At 44.5% G+C, this 19906-nt stretch overlaps 1 protein-coding gene across 8 annotated transcripts in view; it reads left to right on the forward strand.

Moving 5' to 3' along the window:
- Positions 1-19906, forward strand: part of PAK5 (p21 (RAC1) activated kinase 5) — a 140834-nt gene that overhangs the window by 104397 nt on the left and 16531 nt on the right. For all 8 annotated transcript variants that reach the window (XM_068940285.1, XM_068940288.1, XM_068940283.1 and 5 more), the window contains 2 exons: positions 6582-7379; positions 16135-16626. In XM_068940285.1, the coding sequence (XP_068796386.1) occupies positions 6582-7379; positions 16135-16626 (1290 nt within the window). The remainder of the gene's footprint in view (positions 1-6581; positions 7380-16134; positions 16627-19906) is intronic.

Raw genomic sequence — 19906 nt, forward strand, 5'->3', positions numbered from 1 at the left:
GACAAGTTAGCGTGTCCCAGCATAAATTTTGTTCTGTGGAAACATCTTCTTTGATTTTATTTTTTAATTTTGGATACACTGTGGGCATTCTTTCAGAGTAATTACTCTTATTACTCTTACAGAATAACACCTGCTTTGGGATTTTAATTTGGCTTCTAGGCTTAATGAATTGCGGTGAATTAACTCTACCCACAAGGGAGGCACGGTTTTAGACTTGTATATAAACATCTTAAGTTCTCTTCAAATAGCAAAATACTGGAGAGTATATAATATTTCACTGGATCTCAGTGAAGTGCTTTCTAAATTATCTACTGCATGGACATTACCGTTCATTGGAGCAGAACAATGCTAGATGTTTCCTTTAAAAAAACTGATGCTGCTAAAAGCAAGCTGTGGTAGGCTGTCTGATTTAGCCATAGGTGAATCTCACCAAGATATGTTTCCTTCCATTTAAAGGAAATGCTAAATTTAAAAACAAAGCAAAGCAAAACAAAACCAAAAAAAAAGCACTGACAGTTCTGTGGAAAGCATTCATTGTCTTGAAATCATACTTTATTTTTTCTTTTGCACCAAATTACTTTTGCATACTAATTTATTGTAATAATTTCAGTGACATGTCTTGGACAACTGCAGCGGCTGTGCTTCACTTAGGGGGCTGCAGATTTCAGACAGAACTCTGGTGGTACTGTAATTTAGATTTGCATCATGCTTGTGGGATAGGTAAGTTTTGTCCTTCCTTTGCACTTAAAGGCTGTAGGCCTATAGTTTATAGGCGTAGTATGGCCTATAGTTTATAGGCATAGTATAGCCTATAGTTTATAGGCATAATTTATATTAAGTAGTCTCAGGGCTTGTAATCAGGCACTAGAGTTAAGTAATCTATACTATTCAGTTGTTAGGACAGTCCCTAGCATGGCTGATGTCCAGGCCAAACGGCATTCTCCTAAACGAATCCTGGGCACCATTTAGACATTAGCACCGGTCAGAGACTTTTTCCGGTAACCACACACATTGCTTTGGAGGCTAAGAGCATTTAACAGCGTGGACACAGCCCATTCCCCGCAGACTGTCTCAGTCCTAGGGGATCATCCCAGACACTGCTAATTCGCCAGTATAGAAGAGCCTGAAGCAAGTGGATGGTTTCCACAGTTTGGCAGAAGAAGATTGGAGAAGAATTGTAAAGATGCAGGTTTGATCAGTTCCGGTCTGATTGCTCTGATGGGTTTTCCCAAAGGCTAGATGGTTTTATTTCTCCCAGACATACCCATGTATTTCTTCTCCTGAAAGGGGTGATACATCCCGAGGAGTCTCACGCTGGACAGAGTGTAAAACAGAGGAAACGTCCTACAGAATTTCTCTGCAGACTGTATTTCTTTGGTTGGGGAATTTATGAATGAGTGGGAATGAGGCTCAAGAGCTTTTAAAATCTTAATTCCCCTTAATTTCATCTGTCTGGATAAGAAGGCACTACAGTCACAAAGCTAATCAAGAATGCTTCATATGACTGGGTTTTCAATGGCAAATGCTCTTTTTGGAAAACTGAAATTTGCTACAAGACAATTTTCCTATTTGTGGAAAAAAAAAAAACAAAACATTTTTTTAATCCATATAATCAAAATGCTTGCTCCCAGGCAGGCACCTGTCTACAGAAAGTTCCTAAACTGTGATTTTTGTAACTAGTGAACTCTGTAACGCATAAACCCTCATTTTTATTTGTTTTTCTAAAATGCCTTAGATTTCTGTTTTCTGAATCCCTTGAGGAGGAGCTGATTGATGTCAAAGCCTTCCAGCAGAGCCCCAGCCAGCCACTGCCCAGATCTCACGTAGCCACTCCACTGCAGCACCAGCACCAGCACCAGCACGAGCCATTCGCTTTCCCTTCTGATGTGCGCTTGGATACCTGTGTGTGCTTCTTCTACCCGCAAAATCCCATAGGCATCTCTATTTCAAAAACTGCTTTGAAAGAACGTCTGTTTGAAGGAAAGGAGGAAAAATTCCTCTTTTCTATAACCTGAGAGCCGTTACGGTCCCAAAGGTTCCCTTCTGCTCCGAGACCCTTTTGTGCATGCACAGTGCAGATTACTTCAGGAAACTTCTCCTTTGTGAAGGATGGTCCCACAGAGATTATTAAATTGGCATTTTACTCCTTGGCATGCATTTACATGGGGGAAATGGGATGGCAGTTGGGTATTTCAATCTTGTATTCAATTATAAGCATTTCATTGTTGAATGTGCTGTTTTATTATGTGATAATTAAATATGAATGATCACACAGTCATCCTGCCAAAGAGAGGCTGTAGCTTAACGAAACCAGTTCCTCTCATCCTCCTGAATGACTTCAAAGTCAAAAGGAGTGATCTGTTTTCTATTTCTTATTTTTTCTGTCCTATTGTTTCGGTATCGTCAGCTTCAGAATAGCAAACTAGGCAAGTAATTATGGACATAAATCAGAGCAGGGATCAATGTGAGGTCAGGATTGCTTTGCTTTTAGCCCGGCTTTACTGAGCTGTCTTTCTCTGAATAATGGAGAAGTATATTGCTGTTAATTTTGTGGAGATTCAGCAGAACAACAGTTGAAATGGAGTGAGGAAGAAAGGCAGACACTGCAGAAGACAAAACAGGCCTGTCTTTGTCGTGTCTCCTGACAGCATTGTGAACCTTTCATGGGCAAAAAATGAGCAACAACATCAGGATTAAGCACAAATATGGGAGTATATTCTGGTCCTGCAGTGGGCCCTTTTTGGAGGACCATTTATACTCATCTCCTGCCTCTGCTGAAGAGACTCATTTCTTTTTCTGACGTACAGAATGGGGGAGCTGGGGGAAGTTTTTGTCAAGATGCTTCCTAAATTGGAATTTCAGCTTACGTACGTGTACATCTTTGCTAAGGTGTTTTCTTTTTCACTGAAAGCTAATTATCTTAAAACCCAAACTTGTCAGTCACATCCCAGCTTTTTGCCCAAGAGGGTTGACTGCTTCACTGGACGTGGTAAGACCCTTGTCCAGCAGTGCACAGCTGCCCCTTCCCAGGATGGACAGCAGGGTTGCCCGGCAGAGCAACATAGGAGAACCTGTGAGCCTTATTAGAACTGAAGACTTATGTTTTACATGAGATTTCCCATGAAACCCACTGTGCCATTTCTCAGTCCCATACTTTTTGAAAGTTTCAGCCATTTCTAAGAAGAAAGCTGTAGAAAAAAAGTTGTATTTTATTAGTGATAAAACGTGTATGACCGTTCTGTTGACAAAGTTTTAGCCCCAGCATGCTTTTGAGCAGGGGTTTGAGCAGCCGCGTCGTGCTGGTGCCTGGAACGTGATCCCCTGTGTTCACGTGAAAGCTCTACGACACTCAGCGAAATTACAGCTTCTGATTTGCATGTATCTGGAGGGACTTGATAGCTAAAATTCTCAGAAATTCTTGCTAGATGGAGAATGCTAAAGCCTATGTGTGAACAGGCCGTTCACGTTCCATCCCAAGGGAGTGACTGAGCATCTCCCAACGTGGGACTGTAGAGGGCAAAACATGTTTTCGCGACTCTTGCTCCTGCCAGTGCATGAGGGCAGCTGCAGAGTCAGACCCTGGGACTAAAAGCGGTGCGTTTCCAGGTCAGCCTGGGACCTGGCTGTGGGAATAAGGAGCCGACAATTTTAGAGCTTACAAAGTCAACCAGGCTGAGGGGGTGTGAATTTTGGTGCAGGGCACCAGTTTGTTGTTTGAGAAAATGCAGTGTTATTTGATGTGTAAAAGAGGGAGGGCAGACTTCCCTGTTCTTGCACTTCTCCTCAGCAAGTGTCCAGACCTCATGGACAGCATGGAGCCATGGCTCACAAGCAGAGGAGAAGAAACAGGGGAAGGCAGGTGCTGTAGAAGTAAGGAAGGAGATAAGAGGGCAGGAGTACCTAAGCAAAAAGGAGAAGTAGAGGAGTTGGGAGATTAAACAGAAACGGAGACAGGCAGGGACACAGGGAGGCAGGGCATTAAACAGGCAGCAGGGTTCAAGAGCGAGAAGGGTGGCTCGGTCACGCCACAAGAAAGACCTAAAGCGTGCATGTATATAACCAAGACTGTAAAGACGACTTTAGGATTCACCTTTTGAGCACTTTGGCCTGTACGTCGCGTGACGCCGCATCACAGCAAGTGACAAATTAGAGCACTGCACCAGAAGTGCGTAACACTCAACTTCATTTACTTGCAGGCTCTAAGAAAATGAGCCGTTGTTCTAACAGTAAGTCTCCTGGCTTAAATGCAAATACTTCAGTCAGACCAAACACAGAATGATTAAAAAACATAAATAACACTGTGTTTGCCTATCTGGACGTCAGCATATTCTCTGCTTCATCATCTTGCTGGAGGAGCACCTTTTGAATTGTGACCTGATTAAAGCAGTTACCACGTAGATGTTGTTTTGTTCCCGGAACACTTTTCCGAATGCCTGCAGCGTTCCCAGTGTAGAAATGGCTCTTCCACAGTCCCAGCATGACTGACTTACAAAGTCCCTTATTTTGTCATTCCTGTACTGCATTTGCCAGCTCTACGGGATAACTATTTTGTGCACAGACTTGACAGATCAAAAATAAAGGCGAATCCTGCTGCTTTCAAGCTGAGCAGTACCTTATTGCTTTTACAGTCCCTTGCACGCAAAGGGAGCTTGCTCGCTCCTGATCCTCCTCTGGGCTGTGCGCGAGCTCGATATGGGCTGGTAGGGGGTAAACGTGGAGCAGTGTCCCCTGCTCACTGTTCTCTGACAAGTTCTCCTTGAGAAGCAGAGGCAGAGCAGCCCGTTGTGTCTCTTGGCTGGAGGCAAAACCTTATCCTCGCTGCACGTTCCAGCACAATCTCTGTGATCTGGCTAGTCAGCGCGCTTGGGAAAGGACTGCGAGTCCCGTATTTGAAAGTACCTATGCCAGCTAGGAGCCTGCGTATCATCAAACGTCAATGAGGTTTGTATTCCTCTCTGACACAGGGGCCGCTGAAATTTTTAACCTGTATCTTTTTCAGTTTTCTGCAGATGGGCAATACTCAGTTTCAGTTCCCTCCTCATGCTGGTCACCGAATCCTAGGTCCCGTGAAGGTCCTGGGGGCATCACTAGCCCAGCCGCCTGCTCCAGGCAGGGTCCCTCTGAGTGCAGGGCAGGCAGCTCGGGGCTTTGTCTGCTCGGGTCAGGCACAGAGCAACCTGTTTGACTGCTTAATTATTCTTACCATGATGTTTTTTACTTTTTGGCCAGTGATCACTGCAGCCCCTGGCCAGCACCCCGCAGCGGATGTCCGACCGAGGTCCGCTGTGTGGTCACATGTACCACCGCCGACGGGCTGGGCTCTGGAGGGCGCAAGGAGCTCGGATGCTGGCAATGAGCGGCCCCAAAATGCCTGAATCTGAAAAACTAGACAAGTGAAATAAGATATAACCGCAGATATTTAGTTGCAGTGAATCAGCAAAGCAAATGTGTTTCGCTCGAGCCGTGCTGATTTATGGCCCTGGCCCTTGATCTGTACATCTTATTCTTACCGCATGTTTATAAACATGAAGGAGCACTCAGTGGAAGTCAACTGCTGAAAAATGGATGTAATCACATGTTACAATCTTTAGATGATACTAGCTAAAATAGTCAATCTTCCGTGAACGAGAGCAGAAATCAAGCATTGCTCGCTTCACGTCCTACCAGGAGGACGAGTTCTGGACAGAAATGAGTAGGGATGGGCTGAGGGTGTGAGGCAGTTGGTGAGAGAGCTCACTTTTTTGTGTGCTCCTAAGCCCTTCTTTGTCTAGAGCCGTGACATCTAAAGGGGAGGAAGGATTTGATGACTTTGCAGTATTAGGATACAAGTAAGGCCCCCACAGCTGCCACCACCTGGCATCCGTGATGTGGATGTCCCAAAGCCGTGATTGTGCACAGTGGGTTGCTGGATGCTGTGAACTGTAGGAAAGACAAGTAGTTAGATATTACTCTTTCCCTCTTCCCCAGCTGTCTGTAATGTTAAGTTGACTAACAGGCAATTCCCGGTGGTAATTCTGTTACATGTGAAGATACAGTTTTGTGAAAAAAAAATAGCACTGGATAATCTATATGCTACTTTCCACTCCAGTAATTTGCTAAAGTAACATGTAGAAATAAGTGAAGACCAGTGAACGATTTTCTTTTAGCTTATCCGTACTCTGTAAATCATACTCAGCCTACCAGCTTGGTTTGGTGTAGACAAGTGAATAATAGCAAATTTAATCATACCAAGTTTTTAAAAAACAACTAGTGATTTTAGATGCTTCCATTTTTGACTGCTGAACACCCACCTCTTGAATCAGGCTTTTTAAAAGTGTCTCGAGGGTGCATGGCAAAGCTCAGCTTATGGTGTACATAAAATTTAACCCATGCTTGTTTCTTTATTTTGGCATACCCTACTTTAAGTATGTCTTGAGATTTTCTTTTTTCTGGCAATAAATTTCTGTTAGGTATGTGGCTGAAGAACGTAACACATCACTACATATATTTGTGGGCGAATCAGTGTTTTCCTTATCAGTGATTGTATTGGTCAGATATTAAATGAAAGTCAGTATTTAATCGAAGCAATTTTTTATTCCCAGACTATTGTTAGAGGAAATAAACCTCGAAAGGATACTTCAATCAATGGCCTGCTAGAAGAATTTGACAATATCTCAGTGACGCGATCTAATTCCCTGCGGAAGGAAAGTCCTCCCACCCACCATCAAGGAAGTTCAAACCATGTGCAGAGGCACCAGGAGGAAAATGGTTATATCACGTATTCTCAGTATTCCAGTGAGTCAGACACTACAACAGACTATGTCATGGAAAAGTATGGAGACAAGACTCTTTATGGGGAAGAGCTAGACAGATACTACAAAGGTAGTTATGCCACCAAGCAAAATGGACACATGATGAAAATGACTTCCAGAGACATCTATTATTCAGAAGTTAAGCCCCTGAAATCAGACCTCTCAAGGTTCCTGCCAGATTATCATACACACATGGAAGCCAAAAACAAACCGATTGAATACAGTGGCCTAAAGCTGGAATATCAGAGGTTTCCTAGTGGATCCTCGCTGGACTATCGAGATCCCTTCCCTTATGCTCCTTCTCGAACTTCAGTGCAAAGTGAGTGCTCTAAGGAGAGACTCGAGTATGGTGACAGCGACTGGGGAAACGGATCAGGCAAGGATGATTATGACAAAAGGCCAAAGTCATCATACGTAAACCCGGCAAGTCCTCAGCCAGCAATGAGACAGAGATCCAGGTCGGGCTCCGGTCTGCAGGAGCCAGCCATGCCCTACGGAGCAAGTGCTTTTAAAGCAAACCAACAAGGACACTCGTACAGCTCCTATACCTACCCTCGCTTGTCCGAAACTGCAGCAGGCTTCCCAAAGGTAACGCTAATGCTCCCGATCGCAGCTCTCCCAGCACAGGGACTGACCCCTGCGAAGTGGGAGCATAGAAAACTGTGGGCAAGGATCCATGCCAATGTGACCTGAGGCATGCTGCCTGAAGCTCCCGGTAACCTCGCTGGGAGTAACAAGTCCATGGCTCAATGGGTGTGAAAATGTATCTGCTTTTACTTGTGTATCTGAAAATGGATTTAGGGCACTAACGGGTTTAGGGTGTTTAATATTTAGAGACAGATTTTGAAATGCCTAACTTGCACTGATTTTCCTTGGGATTTCCAAAACCCCAAGCTCTACAAAACTTTTTGTAGTGCTAGAAGTTTGTATGCCAGTGTAGATCTTGGTAGGAGCTGAGAAGTTTGCCTAGTTTGAATACTAGACTCCTATATTTGAGTTTTCTTATTCATATCTCTCTGTTACTTAGAAAAGTGTTCCTGTTCTGCCACAGAAACGCAGTCACAAATTCAGTGCATCTGTTGGGCAGAAGAGCCTTCTGCAGTTAATTCAACATGTATTAAGTCATATAATTACTGACAAAAGGCTGGCTAGCCTCAAGGCTGACATGTCTGCGTTTTAAAACTGTATTTGTATTACAAGTTTTATTAACCCTTTGCCTCTAATGAGAACAGAGATTTTCCCCTCTGCTGTTTTTTTTTTAAACACTGAAATAAAATCCAAGAAGCTTATCTCACCCAAGACATTTTTAGTATAGTTAAAAAAGGTCAAGATGGTAAAAAGCAGTTCTCCCGTGATATCTATAAGCAGCACCTCTGCAGAAATTTTGGCCTGCTTTGCTTTTTCTGAATCATGGGAGGCATATTACTCGTATAAGCTATCCAGCTCTTGGGAAGCTGGCCTGTCGTAATTCTATCGATTTGCTATTTTGTTCAGCTAAGGGAAGAACTCTTTTCTTACGTATCTAGTCACATAGCTATAGTGATGACCTGCTTAAACATATAATATTCTGCAAGAGATGTTTTTTTCTTCAGTGTAAATTGCATTGAACATTACCGAGTTCCCCTAGCAACAGCAGCACAGGCTGCTCCCACCCTGCGCAGGCACAGAGATTATAGTTCGTTTTTCTAGGGCTGAAGCGTTCCTGGGTTGTCTTGACTTACCAAATGTTTTGAAGTAGGTAGCTTGTCGAGAGGTGAGAGCTATTCTGCTGTTTAATAATGATACGAACAGTACGTTTTGTTACTCTGGGTAGCCTGGGCTCAGCGCGTTGAGAACCTGGTACTGTCCATCTGCAGAACCAGAAGAAGTCATCCAAGGTCTCTGCAAATACGTGGTAACCATATGCCAGAGCCATGTGAATGTGTTGCTTGCTTTGCTTCTGGCCGCTTTGCTCATTCTGTGGTGCAGAGTTGTCGTTGGGGCCCTGTGGTCGAGGGAGAGTGATGCGTCTTTGTTTCAGATTGCATTCAAACACAGATCGGGGCTTTGGCATTTGAGGATAAATCTTGGGGGGGGGGGGGGGGAGGGTAGAAGAATATTACCATTGCTAAGTCTCTTCCTTTGCCTCTCCTGAGCTCAGAGTTCGTGAAGAGATGCATGCATTTAGTTGGGGGGGGGCTGATCCTAACAGGCTGGTTGAGCAGTGCCAACCCCAGCCACTTGCACGGAAGAAGACGAAAGTAACGCTGTCTCGGTGATGTCGGTGAGGCTTTGGAGGTGCTGAGTGGAAGAAGACCCTCTAAGGCCGCTTGAGAAGTAAGATCGGTTTCTGGGCCTCACTTCTGATGCGAGCGGTGGTAGCTTGAGCTTGCGCTTTAGGAGCACACCAGCGCGTGTTTTGTTCTCCCTCTGTCCGGGACGGATGCGAGACGACGCAGGAACGTCAAATGGGTGGATGTGTCGATGCCTTCATGTGAGAGGAGAGCTCTCTCCAGAAAGTTTCCCCGCAGGCTGAATGCTTTGCAAAAATAGGAGTGAGGTAGGATCCAGCTGACTAAACGCAGGCGCCCCTTTCCATCGCTGCTCCCTGGGGCATCCCTCCTGCTCCCCGGCTGCCGTGCTGAGGGGGCCGAAGCCTCCCTGAGGTCTTGCCTTAGATTTACCAACTGAGCGGTGTCATAGCCCAGTAGGTTAACCAACATGTACGAAATGAAAGGGGCTTCTCAGAAAGGGAGCTATCGCCATGGGTCGATCCCAGCTTTCCGTGGGAGCAGGCCAGTGCCCCCCGCATTAGGCTGCCCGTGTGCTCCTGTAGCAGATACCGTGCGGCCGCACACCCCTCGGCTAGGGCAGGTCTGGGGCAGAGGCTTTTGGATGCCTGGCTCAAGACTGGAGAGAGAGATCTAGTTCTCGGATGGCAAACGCTAGGCGTTTTCTGAAAAAGAGACTCACTGAAGGTGTCTGAAACCAGTCACCGAGAGCAGCTTTTGCTGTTTTTCTCAGTCCTCAGACAGCAAAAGGGAACCTGAGAATTAAAACAATTCAGGGGGGGAAACATATGTTCTTGGTAACGTATCAAATAAAGGAATTTATTTTGAAAATCCGTCTGTAGTACAGTAAAAAACAGCTACCTTGATGTGAATTCTGGAAGTGATGAGGAAAGCTTCGGACAGGCTATCTATCATTTCCTGCATTTAAAGCAGTCATTTTGTCAGAATTTAGTTTGGATAGAAAGTAGAAGGGCAAATCCGCTGATACTTCATAGACTCCCTTGTGCCTGATCCTGCAAGTTTTACAACATTCAGGAGGACTGAAGATTGAGGCATGTTTTATGGGACTCAAAGCACTGCAGACACTTTGAAAAATATCCTATTAAAATGCAGTAACAGCTTTAGAAAAAAATACGTCCGTGCAAGATTCATTGTTAGCCGTTTCTCTCCCTAGAACATCAAAAACACTCCTACAGCCTTGGTATATTGAAACCTGATGATTCACTGTTACATGCAGCAGTTTCAATTCCCAAGCCCATCCACAGCTCCTGGAAGTGAGTAGCAGTTTCTTGTCTTGGATGATTGCTAAAGAATCTTCTTTTCAAGGAGGCATTAGTAAGATAATGGTTCATTCAGTGAGTTTGCTAAATGAGAATCAGGTCTCAAATCAGATATTTTACAAATGAGATCAGCTTTAAAGTATAATTAAAAGTGGAAAAAGTAAGCATTGAAAAAGTCTGCAGACAATTGCATGGCTTAAAAATACATTTAAAAAAGATGTACATTCCAGCTTTTCAGTCTGAAGAGTACGCTTAGTTCAGTATTATTTGCAGCTGATGTGTCAGATAAATCAGATTTATGCCCTATTTCATCATCAGTGATTTCAGGGGTATTACATCAGAAGACTTTTGACCCATCAGGTTTGACAGCAGCGGTGTGGTGGGACCTTTGAAGGTATAGCATGGCACATAGGAGGCTGAGGGCGATCATCCTAGGTGCAGATTTGGTTCCCTCTCAGTTCTCCTCTGTGTAACTCACCTGTTCTTCTGTTCCTGCAGAATAGCTCCTTTAACACTAACACTATAACGGTGTTGTAACACGCGTTCGTGTCCAGGCAGAGCCTGCTGTGGTACCCTTTCGACACAGATACTCTATTCCATGTTGTTCAAAGGAATCTTGTCGATATTGTCACAGCTCTTTGGCTTAACCCGCCTTTCTGCCTATTTTAAACCCATGCCACCACGTTCCAGGTCTGCATATTGCGTTAAGGTTTTCTTCCATAGTTGGGCATTCTGTACTGCATGTTTTTCTTTTATCCTCTTCCTCATCATAGGCAGTCCTCTAAACTTCTTGTGATAGATTGTGTGATTTCAAAGCTCCTTTCACGTGACGCCTTGTGATTTTCCAGTAATGCATCTCTGCGACTCTTTGCTGTCCCTCTCTTCTGCAACCCTCACATCACTGCCAGCCTAACGGGGATCTCCGTCCAGCCTGACTGCTCCTCACACCTCCTTGCTTTTTTAAACAAGGTCTTGTGCAATTTGTAGGTACCCTGTACCAGGAGGATGTTTCCAGGCTGGCAGAGGCAGAGCCAAGGCCTAAGAATCTCTCTCTTTTTTTGCTCTTTTCTCATCCACATATCAAAAGCTGTCCGTGAATGCTGTCTCGTGTCGCTGTGCGTGGAACTGGGCGCTTATCAGAGATTTCTACCGGCAGAGCGCTAGAGAATAGCCTTTTCCCTTGCAATCTGTGTGTACTTTATGGGCCATCTCTTCTACATCTCCGTATGTCGCTGATTTAAATGTGCGGCATGGACACAGGGTTTTTTCCTAGTACACTGCAGAAGTCTCTTCCACCTGTTCCCTTACAGCCCACTTCCCGTCTGGTAGGCAGGTTGTCCTCAGTGCCGCCTAACCAGCTCTTGTCGTGCTGGGAAAGCATCCCTCACGAGCACCAAATATCTCCCGTTTCTCTTGACCGGTGGGTTACCTCTGCAAACTGAGAGCTCGACAAACTGACACCTCCTTTATGTTTATTGAATGGTGACCCCACCGTGCGAGGAGTGTGTCGCTCCCTTACAGGGATCTGTTCTCCTGGTGCTCTCAGCTCTCTGGCTGAAGGGCTGCAACTACCGTTTCTAAAGCAGTCCGTCTTGCTGGGGCCGGAGGTTTCTGCGGCTGCGGCTCGTCTGATGAGGCCCCGCGCGGATAAAAGATTTGCCCAAGCAAACTGCATTATTGGATAAGATATCCCTTACGAGCAAGCAGATGTTTCCACCTAATGTAATACAAAATGGACATCGCTGCCATCAGAGTGGAAACTGAAATGAGTGTGAACGTTGCGTTATATCCTCCTTTTAACAAGAAAAAGGCCTGACTGCCGAAGTGGCCACGTACGGATTTGAGTAATGCTGTGAGTCAGTGAAGCAACCCACGCAGCACCAGAAGTGTATTTCATTGGCACTGCAGTGCCGTGATGGATTTCCTGTCAGAACTTAATCTGCTCTGTTGACCTGATCTTGAATGAGAGCAGGATTGTTTTTTCTTTCCTTGGTTGTATTTAAAGAATTTCCTTTCAGTAGTTAACTGCATGCAGTGATAGAATTATTTATGGAGTAACGTGCATTTGATTTTGCAATGATGGGAAGAACTGCGTTAGAATACAACTTAGGAGGAGAGGTTAAGCTGATTTAATCATCCTGTCTCCTAAACTTCTGTAATATTTCTTGGTATTCAAGAGGTGGATGATTTTAAACTTTACTGCAAATCAGTTATAAAATGCTAATTTCAAAAAGCTTTTAGAAATTTTTAGCAAAGACCTTGGCCTTTTTTCAATGTATTTTGAAACCCTGAATTTTCATTCTAGAATTTCACTGTGGAATTTGCTTTTACCAACATACTAAGCATAGGAGATGCTCAGATACTTCAAGCATGGGTGAAACCCAGCCTCAAACAATTAATTAGTGTGGATTTATTTAGCTGAAACTTCTAGGCTGGGCTTCCCCCCTCTCAACATAAAAAATGTTGTGTGTGGCTCTATGTAAATAGGTATATAGGACAGAACTAAATTGAGTTCCCCTCCCTCCCCTGAACCATCTGCACGCTTTTCCCTGTCAATTAGATTGGCAAATGTAACGTCCTTTGTGAAATTCATAATGTATCTTACCCCTTTTTATTTTATGGGTGCCTCTGCTTGAAGGTTTAAGTGAAATTGTGACTATAATTATTTGTATATTTTGCTCATATAACACTAACGTCTAACGAGTATTGCACAGCAATACTGTTACGTGTTGGATGCATGCAGCATGTGGCTGAGAGCTGTCACTTTGCAAGTCTGACACTAGAGCAGGATCCGGTTTCACATTTGGGAGAAGAATCTGTAAGGAGCCCTTCCGCAGAGGCATTCCCTTGTGCCTTTCCAACTTCATTTGAAATGAAAAGACGGGCACGTCCAGCCCACACGTGATGTTGGAAAACGCTGATATAATATTGCACTTTGAGGTTTTTCTCCCCCCCACTGACTAGACTTCAGCTAGAAACTCCTCCTCACTGTGCAGCAAGCTACAGTGATAAATTGATGCTGCGGCAGATTTTTTTTTTTTTTTTTTGCAGTCTTAGCATAAAACGGTCAAATGATGTTCCACTGCAGAATTCAATTTCACAGTTCAGTTGGGTCCTTGATTACACTGCCAAATTCAGATTAATGTGCATTTAACTAACATGGATCAGGGACTCCTGGCTGGCAGCCAGCAGTAATAGTAGCAACTGTGAGCTGTGTAGAGTTTTATGCTCTGTCCACCCCTGTGCACCGCCAGTGAAATTGATTGATTAAATGAATTCATTGCCACAATTATTTGTAATTGTGCTACATTGTGAGCCTATGTCTAACCAACCCCTCCATGTCCCTCCCCCCCCCAGGATGACCCACGCATTGTCAGGAGCTACGTGTGCTATATCGTAAATATGGAGATGTTCTTTTTCGGAAAATTTTTGAATTCTCTTTTTGGATGAGATTTTTTGCCTTTCACCCTTTTTTTTAGTTTTGGTAGAGACAAACGATTGGTCGAGTATCTGGTTTGAGAACGTAACATACTCACTTGCTTTCAGTGTAAGAGGCTTAGAAAAGCTTGAGAAAATAAAAAGAAGAAAGGAACCTGTAAATGAAAAAAGCTTCCCATCGAGATAATTTCCTCTGCGATTGTCTCTGATTTCAGATGAAAATTAGTGGTTTCGTGGCACTGCAGTTAAGTAGTTTGTCACTCTGGAAAATGATCTAAGAAATGGTAAATTGAATTAGTCTCCTCATTATGCCTTGCTTGAAGGAAGTCCCTTTGAAAACTCCAAAAACCAACTCTCATTTCAAATAGGTTGCATGCTCACCTAATCATAACTCTCCATGTTGTACCCCTTCACAGGTAAAACTCTAGCTTGAATTTCCATTGCCGCTGTGCTGGTGTTTGCTTCATCGCTTGCAGTGCTCTGCCCGTATTGCGGTAGTAATGCAGTTGGTAAGGATTACACTGGTATCACTCCGGGTTGTAGAGATGGAGGGGAGGCCCCCTGAGGAGGCTGAGCATGTAAGTGAATGTGCTGTTGTCATTTTAAGCTGTATAAGGCTAGGAAGAAAAAAAAGGGAGGAGGACAGAAAGGAGGGCTGCATCTGTTGTGCAGTGCTCCATAAAGCACACTACAGTACAGATGTGCGCCAGCGCAGGCTGGGGGCTGGCCTGCTGGAAAGCCGCTTTGAGGAGAAGGACCTGGGAGTCCCGGTGGACAACAAGTTGACCATGAGCCAGCAATGTGCCCTTGTGGCCAAGAAGGCCCATGGCATCCTGGGCTGCATTAGGAAGGGCATTGCCAACAGGTCGAGGGAGGTGATCCTCCTCCTCTACTCAGCCCTGGTGAGGCCACATCTGCAGTACTGTCTCCAGTTCTGAGATGATGAAGGGACTGGAGCATCTCTCGTGTGAGGAGAGGCTGAGCGAGCTGGGCCTGTTCAGCCTGGAGAAGAGAGGACTGAGGGGGGATCTGATCAATGTGTACGAGTATCTGAAGGGAGGGTGTCAAGAGGATGGGGCCAGACTCTTCTCCATGTTGCCCAGCGATAGGCTGAGAGGCAACGGGCACAAACTGAAACGCAAGCAGTTCCATCTGAACATGAGGAAGAACTTCACTGTGAGGGTGACAGAGCACTGGGACAGGTTGCCCGGAGAGGTAGTGGAGTCTCCTTCCTTGGAGATATTCAAAAGCCGTCTGGACACAACGCTCAGCAATGTGTTCTAGGTGACCTTACTTGAGCAGGGGGGTTGGATGATCTCTCCAGAGGTCCCTTGCAACCTCAACCATTCTGTTATTCTATGACAGTGCTATCCTGCAGATGGTAGGAAAGGCAGGTAAGTCCCAGCTGCATCTGTGCCAGGAAATGAGTTTTGAGGCTGGAAGCTAATGAGAGGGATCAACCCTTTTTGGACAAGGTTGGGTTCTACCTTGTGCAAATATCTCTATCTGCAATGCCAGGCTGAGGAAGTCTCACCTCTGTCCCTGCGTCAGGATCTGGGTGATAGGTGCCAACAAGCGACATGAGGACTGCGTGCCATGCTGCCAGGGATGTCTCCAGCCCATGCAGCTTCCTGGGTGCTGCAAACAGCTTCTGTGTCAGTTCTTTACCTGCGCTGCCTGCTGCAGGCTGCTGGTGATGCCTGGGCAGTACAGTCGTAATGGTGCAAAACAGCAGCAGCCAGGTAGTGGTGTTTGGCAGCTACACTGGGTCAGCCCAGCAGCTGTGAACACAGTAGTCACCATGCAGGAAACGGTATATTCCCGGCCTGCCCTTGGTAGTACCTTGCTGGTCTCCTCTAGGGTCCTGGTTTTGCACCCTTTTCAAGCTTGTCTTAGTGCAGCTCTTCTCATTGCTATGCCGTGTTGACACTTGGAAAAGTGGAAAGACAATCAAGCTAGATAGCTCCTTGCAATGGAAAATCTAATGGTCTAAAAATTTCTTTTCAGATACAGGGTAACAATGCCAATTTGAAAAGAATGAGTACTTTGACTGCAGAAGAAGTGTATTGTGCCAGCACCCAGCTGAGGACCTCCAGGGGTACTGAAAATGAACTAAGTGTTGAGGGTTGGCTGGACACATAGAAACCATTTGACTTTAACCAAATGTCCCAAAAGGAAAGTTGGGAGACTGATTAGGGAAAAAGAAAAATGAGCAATCTCTGTGAGAGCAGTTTGTACTGTGGTGCCGGAAGACTGATGTCTGGCATGATGGGTCACTCACGTGTTTTAAATGCTAGTAACTGTCACTCTTCAGTGCTTGACCAATGTGTTAACCTGCCTATTTCTGTTTTGCAGGTGGATTATGATCGAGCACAGATGGTAGTTAGCCCACCACTCTCCGGATCGGACACCTACCCTAGAGGCCCAGTAAAGCTACCTCAAAGTCAAAGCAAAGTCAGCTATTCAAGCAGTAGCTACCAGTATCCTTTAGTCTATCACAAAGCATCTCTCTATCACCAGCCGTCTCTCCAGCCAAGCTCTCCCTATATTTCCACGGCTTCCTACCCGAGCTCCCCAAGTGTCACATCAAGTGCTTATCCTCCACCGAGCTGGGGTTCCTCATCAGACCAGCAGCCGTCCCGGGTGTCCCACGAACAGTTCAGAGCTGCTCTGCAGCTTGTCGTCAGCCCCGGCGACCCCAGGGAATACTTGGACAACTTTATCAAGATAGGAGAAGGCTCCACAGGGATTGTCTGCATTGCCACTGAGAAACACACAGGAAAGCAAGTCGCAGTGAAGAAAATGGATCTCAGGAAACAGCAGAGAAGGGAATTACTCTTTAATGAGGTAAGTTATTTTGGATACTGGGACCAATTTTACAGGTGATAGATTGAACATGAAACATGAACGAAACGGCAACCCGAGTGAATGTTTTTTTAAAAGAGGTGGTGACTTCTAAGTACATTTGTGGTGTAGAAATATTGTAGAACCAGGCAAGTTTCAAATTGTCTTCCTGGCTTTAAATCTATAACTCCATGAAAAATCATAGCAAGCATCCGAGAAATCTATCAGCTGATCCTTACAGAACATAAGGCAGGACAAATACCAGACTTTCAGGAGAAGAGGGACAAGTAGAAATAAACCATCCCTTTATGGTTCCTTTCAGGGTACTTTTGTGGTATTCACGCTCTCTTGTATTAGAGATTAAATTATTTATTTTCAAATGCAAATGCTTTGTTTCTGTTCTGAGAGCAGTGAAGGGGGGATTGGTAAGCAAATCTGGAAAGCATGTCACGGAGGACCTCTATTTCAGCTATGTAGCGTAGAGATGAAGTCAGCCTGGGAAGTCTGAGTGCATCCTGAAGTCTGTATTTAAGGGAGCTCCAGGGTCTCGACATCCAGAGTAGCAAAAGGTCAGTAAGCTCTTCCTCCAGCACACCGTGCCCCATAGCAGTGCCCGTGGCGAAATTCACATCCTCTGGATCAGACTGAGGGTCCGAATCATGTGACCGTGTCAGCTGCTAACCTGGCCTTGTGCTGGGACTGAGGGTGTGTACGCTGAAATCCCTGAGAGTTGACATACAGGTCAGTTTTGTTCATGGTATTCACTAAGCAAGTTTTTATCCCCATCGGTTCTTTATGGAATATTATGTTCCTTTATGGAATATTATGATGACACAGCTTTGTGTCCTGTGCAGTTGAGACACTGCAACGCTTATGTTCAGGCAGCTCCCGTTATTTCAGAGTTTTGTGTTTAGGAAGAATGAAGTAAGTACCCTGTGGGGAGAGGTGGATGGATTTAGATCTTCTCTCCACATGAGTAAAATCTTAAATGATTAAGAGTGCGTGCAATCATGTGTTTAGTCAGAAATACTGGGAAAAGGTCTCAGGGCTTAAAATCAGTTCATTGTTGTCATATTCTAGATCCTGGAAGAACAGAAGACTAGTCAGACGGAACAGTCTGGTATTCTGTCCTAAATATAGACCACCCTGACCCGTGAACTGTCCCAAATACTGACCAGTGCTGGACACTTAGGGAAGAGCAGAAGGCAGGCAGGCAGGGAAATCACTGTTGTGATTTCTACCTTTCCCATCTTCCAGATATACGTGGCTCAGGGACATGTTGAGCCCAGTGTTATGTAATTGTTTAATAGCTCTTGATGGATTTTTCTTCCATTGCTTTGACAATTTGTATTTTTAAACCTTTGTTTACTTTGAACCTGCCACCTAATCATTTCATTTATCGTCACCTGTTCATCTTTTCCAAGTTGCTTATTGTGTTACCTACCTGTCATAGTACTCCTCAAACATGTAATTGCCATACTGAAGAATCAGGGACTCACAGAAATATTGATTGGAAGGTGCCTGTGAGGTCCTCTAGTCTCGCTCAAAGCACGACTATCACCAACTCTAGGCCAGGTCAGCCATGGCCTTGGCTAGGTGAATCTTGAAAACCTCCAAGGATGGGATCCCACAGCCTCTCTGGGTACGTGTTCGAAGTACTGTACTGCCCTCCTAGTGAAGGTTTGCTTTCCTAAATTCTGATCTGAAGCTCCCAAGCTGCAACCTGCAGCTGTTGCAACTTGTGATCCAGTCTGTTTATTGGTTTCTCAGGCAGAAGTCATTCCATACAGCTGGTCATCCTTGGGTGCATCTGTATTAGCAACTTATTAAAGACCCAGTTTGCACTTTCAAAATAAATCTCTTGATCATCCCCATTTACTGCCCTTTGTTTTATACTGTGGAGCAGCCTTGGAGCACAGAAACTGGATTCCGTCAGGGTGAACCTAAACCAACACAGGCGTGCCAGGAGCTCACCTGATGTGCTCCAGCTGCTCTCCCAAAGTGAGGCTAGAGGAAGTCCAAAATAAAACTCTGAAAAAATGTATGCCACGCACATAAGATACTTAAAACCAGCTGTTTCACTCTACAGATCTCCGTCTGGTCTGCATTATTTGCAAATGGAAACATAGCCCTTGTTGGCTTTTTCTAAACCTTTTCTGGTATTAGGTTATCCCTCTGAGGTGGAGAATCCAAACTAAATTCAAGAATCACCAGACTGTTGGTGATTCTGGTGCACCAGAGTGCACCAGACTGTTGTCTGGCATATACGTAGTTTTTGTTTTCTCCTCCCTTCCGCTCCTAACTGTTAGCAGTCCCGTTTGCTTCCTTGATGGCTGCAGAGCGCTGAGCTGACAGTCCTTTTTTCGTGGAGTCATCTATTATAATTCCAAGGTCTCTTTTTCCAAGTGTTAATAGCAGTTCAGAGCCCACTACTGTATAGGTGAAATTAAGATTATTTTATTCATGTGCTTTGCTGTAAGTTTAAGACACTGAATTTAATTTGCCGTTTTATCACCCAGTTGTTTGGTGTTGTGAGTTCCTTCTGCAACTTGAAGAGTCGGTTTTCCTTTTCGCTCCCTTAAATAAGTTAGTAGTCTGCATTCTCCACTTCCTTTTTAGATCACTTACGAATATGCTGATCAACACTAAAAATATTGCAGGGCCCCAGGAACCTCTCTTATGAAATCTAACTATTTAATCCTATAATTTGTTTCCTGTGTTTTAACAAAAAGAGGGCATGTACTGCCCTCAGTATATGGCAGTCTGGTTTCTTTGAAACTTTAAAAATCTTAACATTTTTAATCAAAATATTAATTTTGAAAAAAATTTCCTTAAAGGCTTTTGATCTGGGACCTTCTTGAAATCCAAGTAGACCAAGCTTTACCTGGATTACTTTTGCTCACTTGCTCCTTAAAAGAGCTGTAACAGTTTTGTGAAGCATGATTTTCCTAGACTCTTCCTATTTGTCCCTGTTACTGATTAAAAGAGTCACGTGAAAATAGTTATCATTTCTACCAGCTTGCCTAGTACAGACATTGGATTGCGCTGCCATTATTTAGATCCCTGTGGAACTTCCTTTGAAAATTGGGATGATATTCACCACTTTTCATACTTGGGATACCGAGTTTTAAGAAACAGGTTAGACACGCTGTTAACAGTTTCATAGTTTCATACTTGACATCCTTTAGGACTTTAAGTGAATACCGTCTGATCTAAGGCATTTGTTGCTGTTCATTGCATTGATTCCTTCAAAATCCTCCTTTACTGCCGAAAGCGGTTTGAG

The sequence above is a fragment of the Struthio camelus genome, chromosome 3 (assembly GCF_040807025.1).
Source record: "Struthio camelus isolate bStrCam1 chromosome 3, bStrCam1.hap1, whole genome shotgun sequence".
Taxonomy (NCBI): Eukaryota; Metazoa; Chordata; class Aves; order Struthioniformes; family Struthionidae; genus Struthio; species Struthio camelus.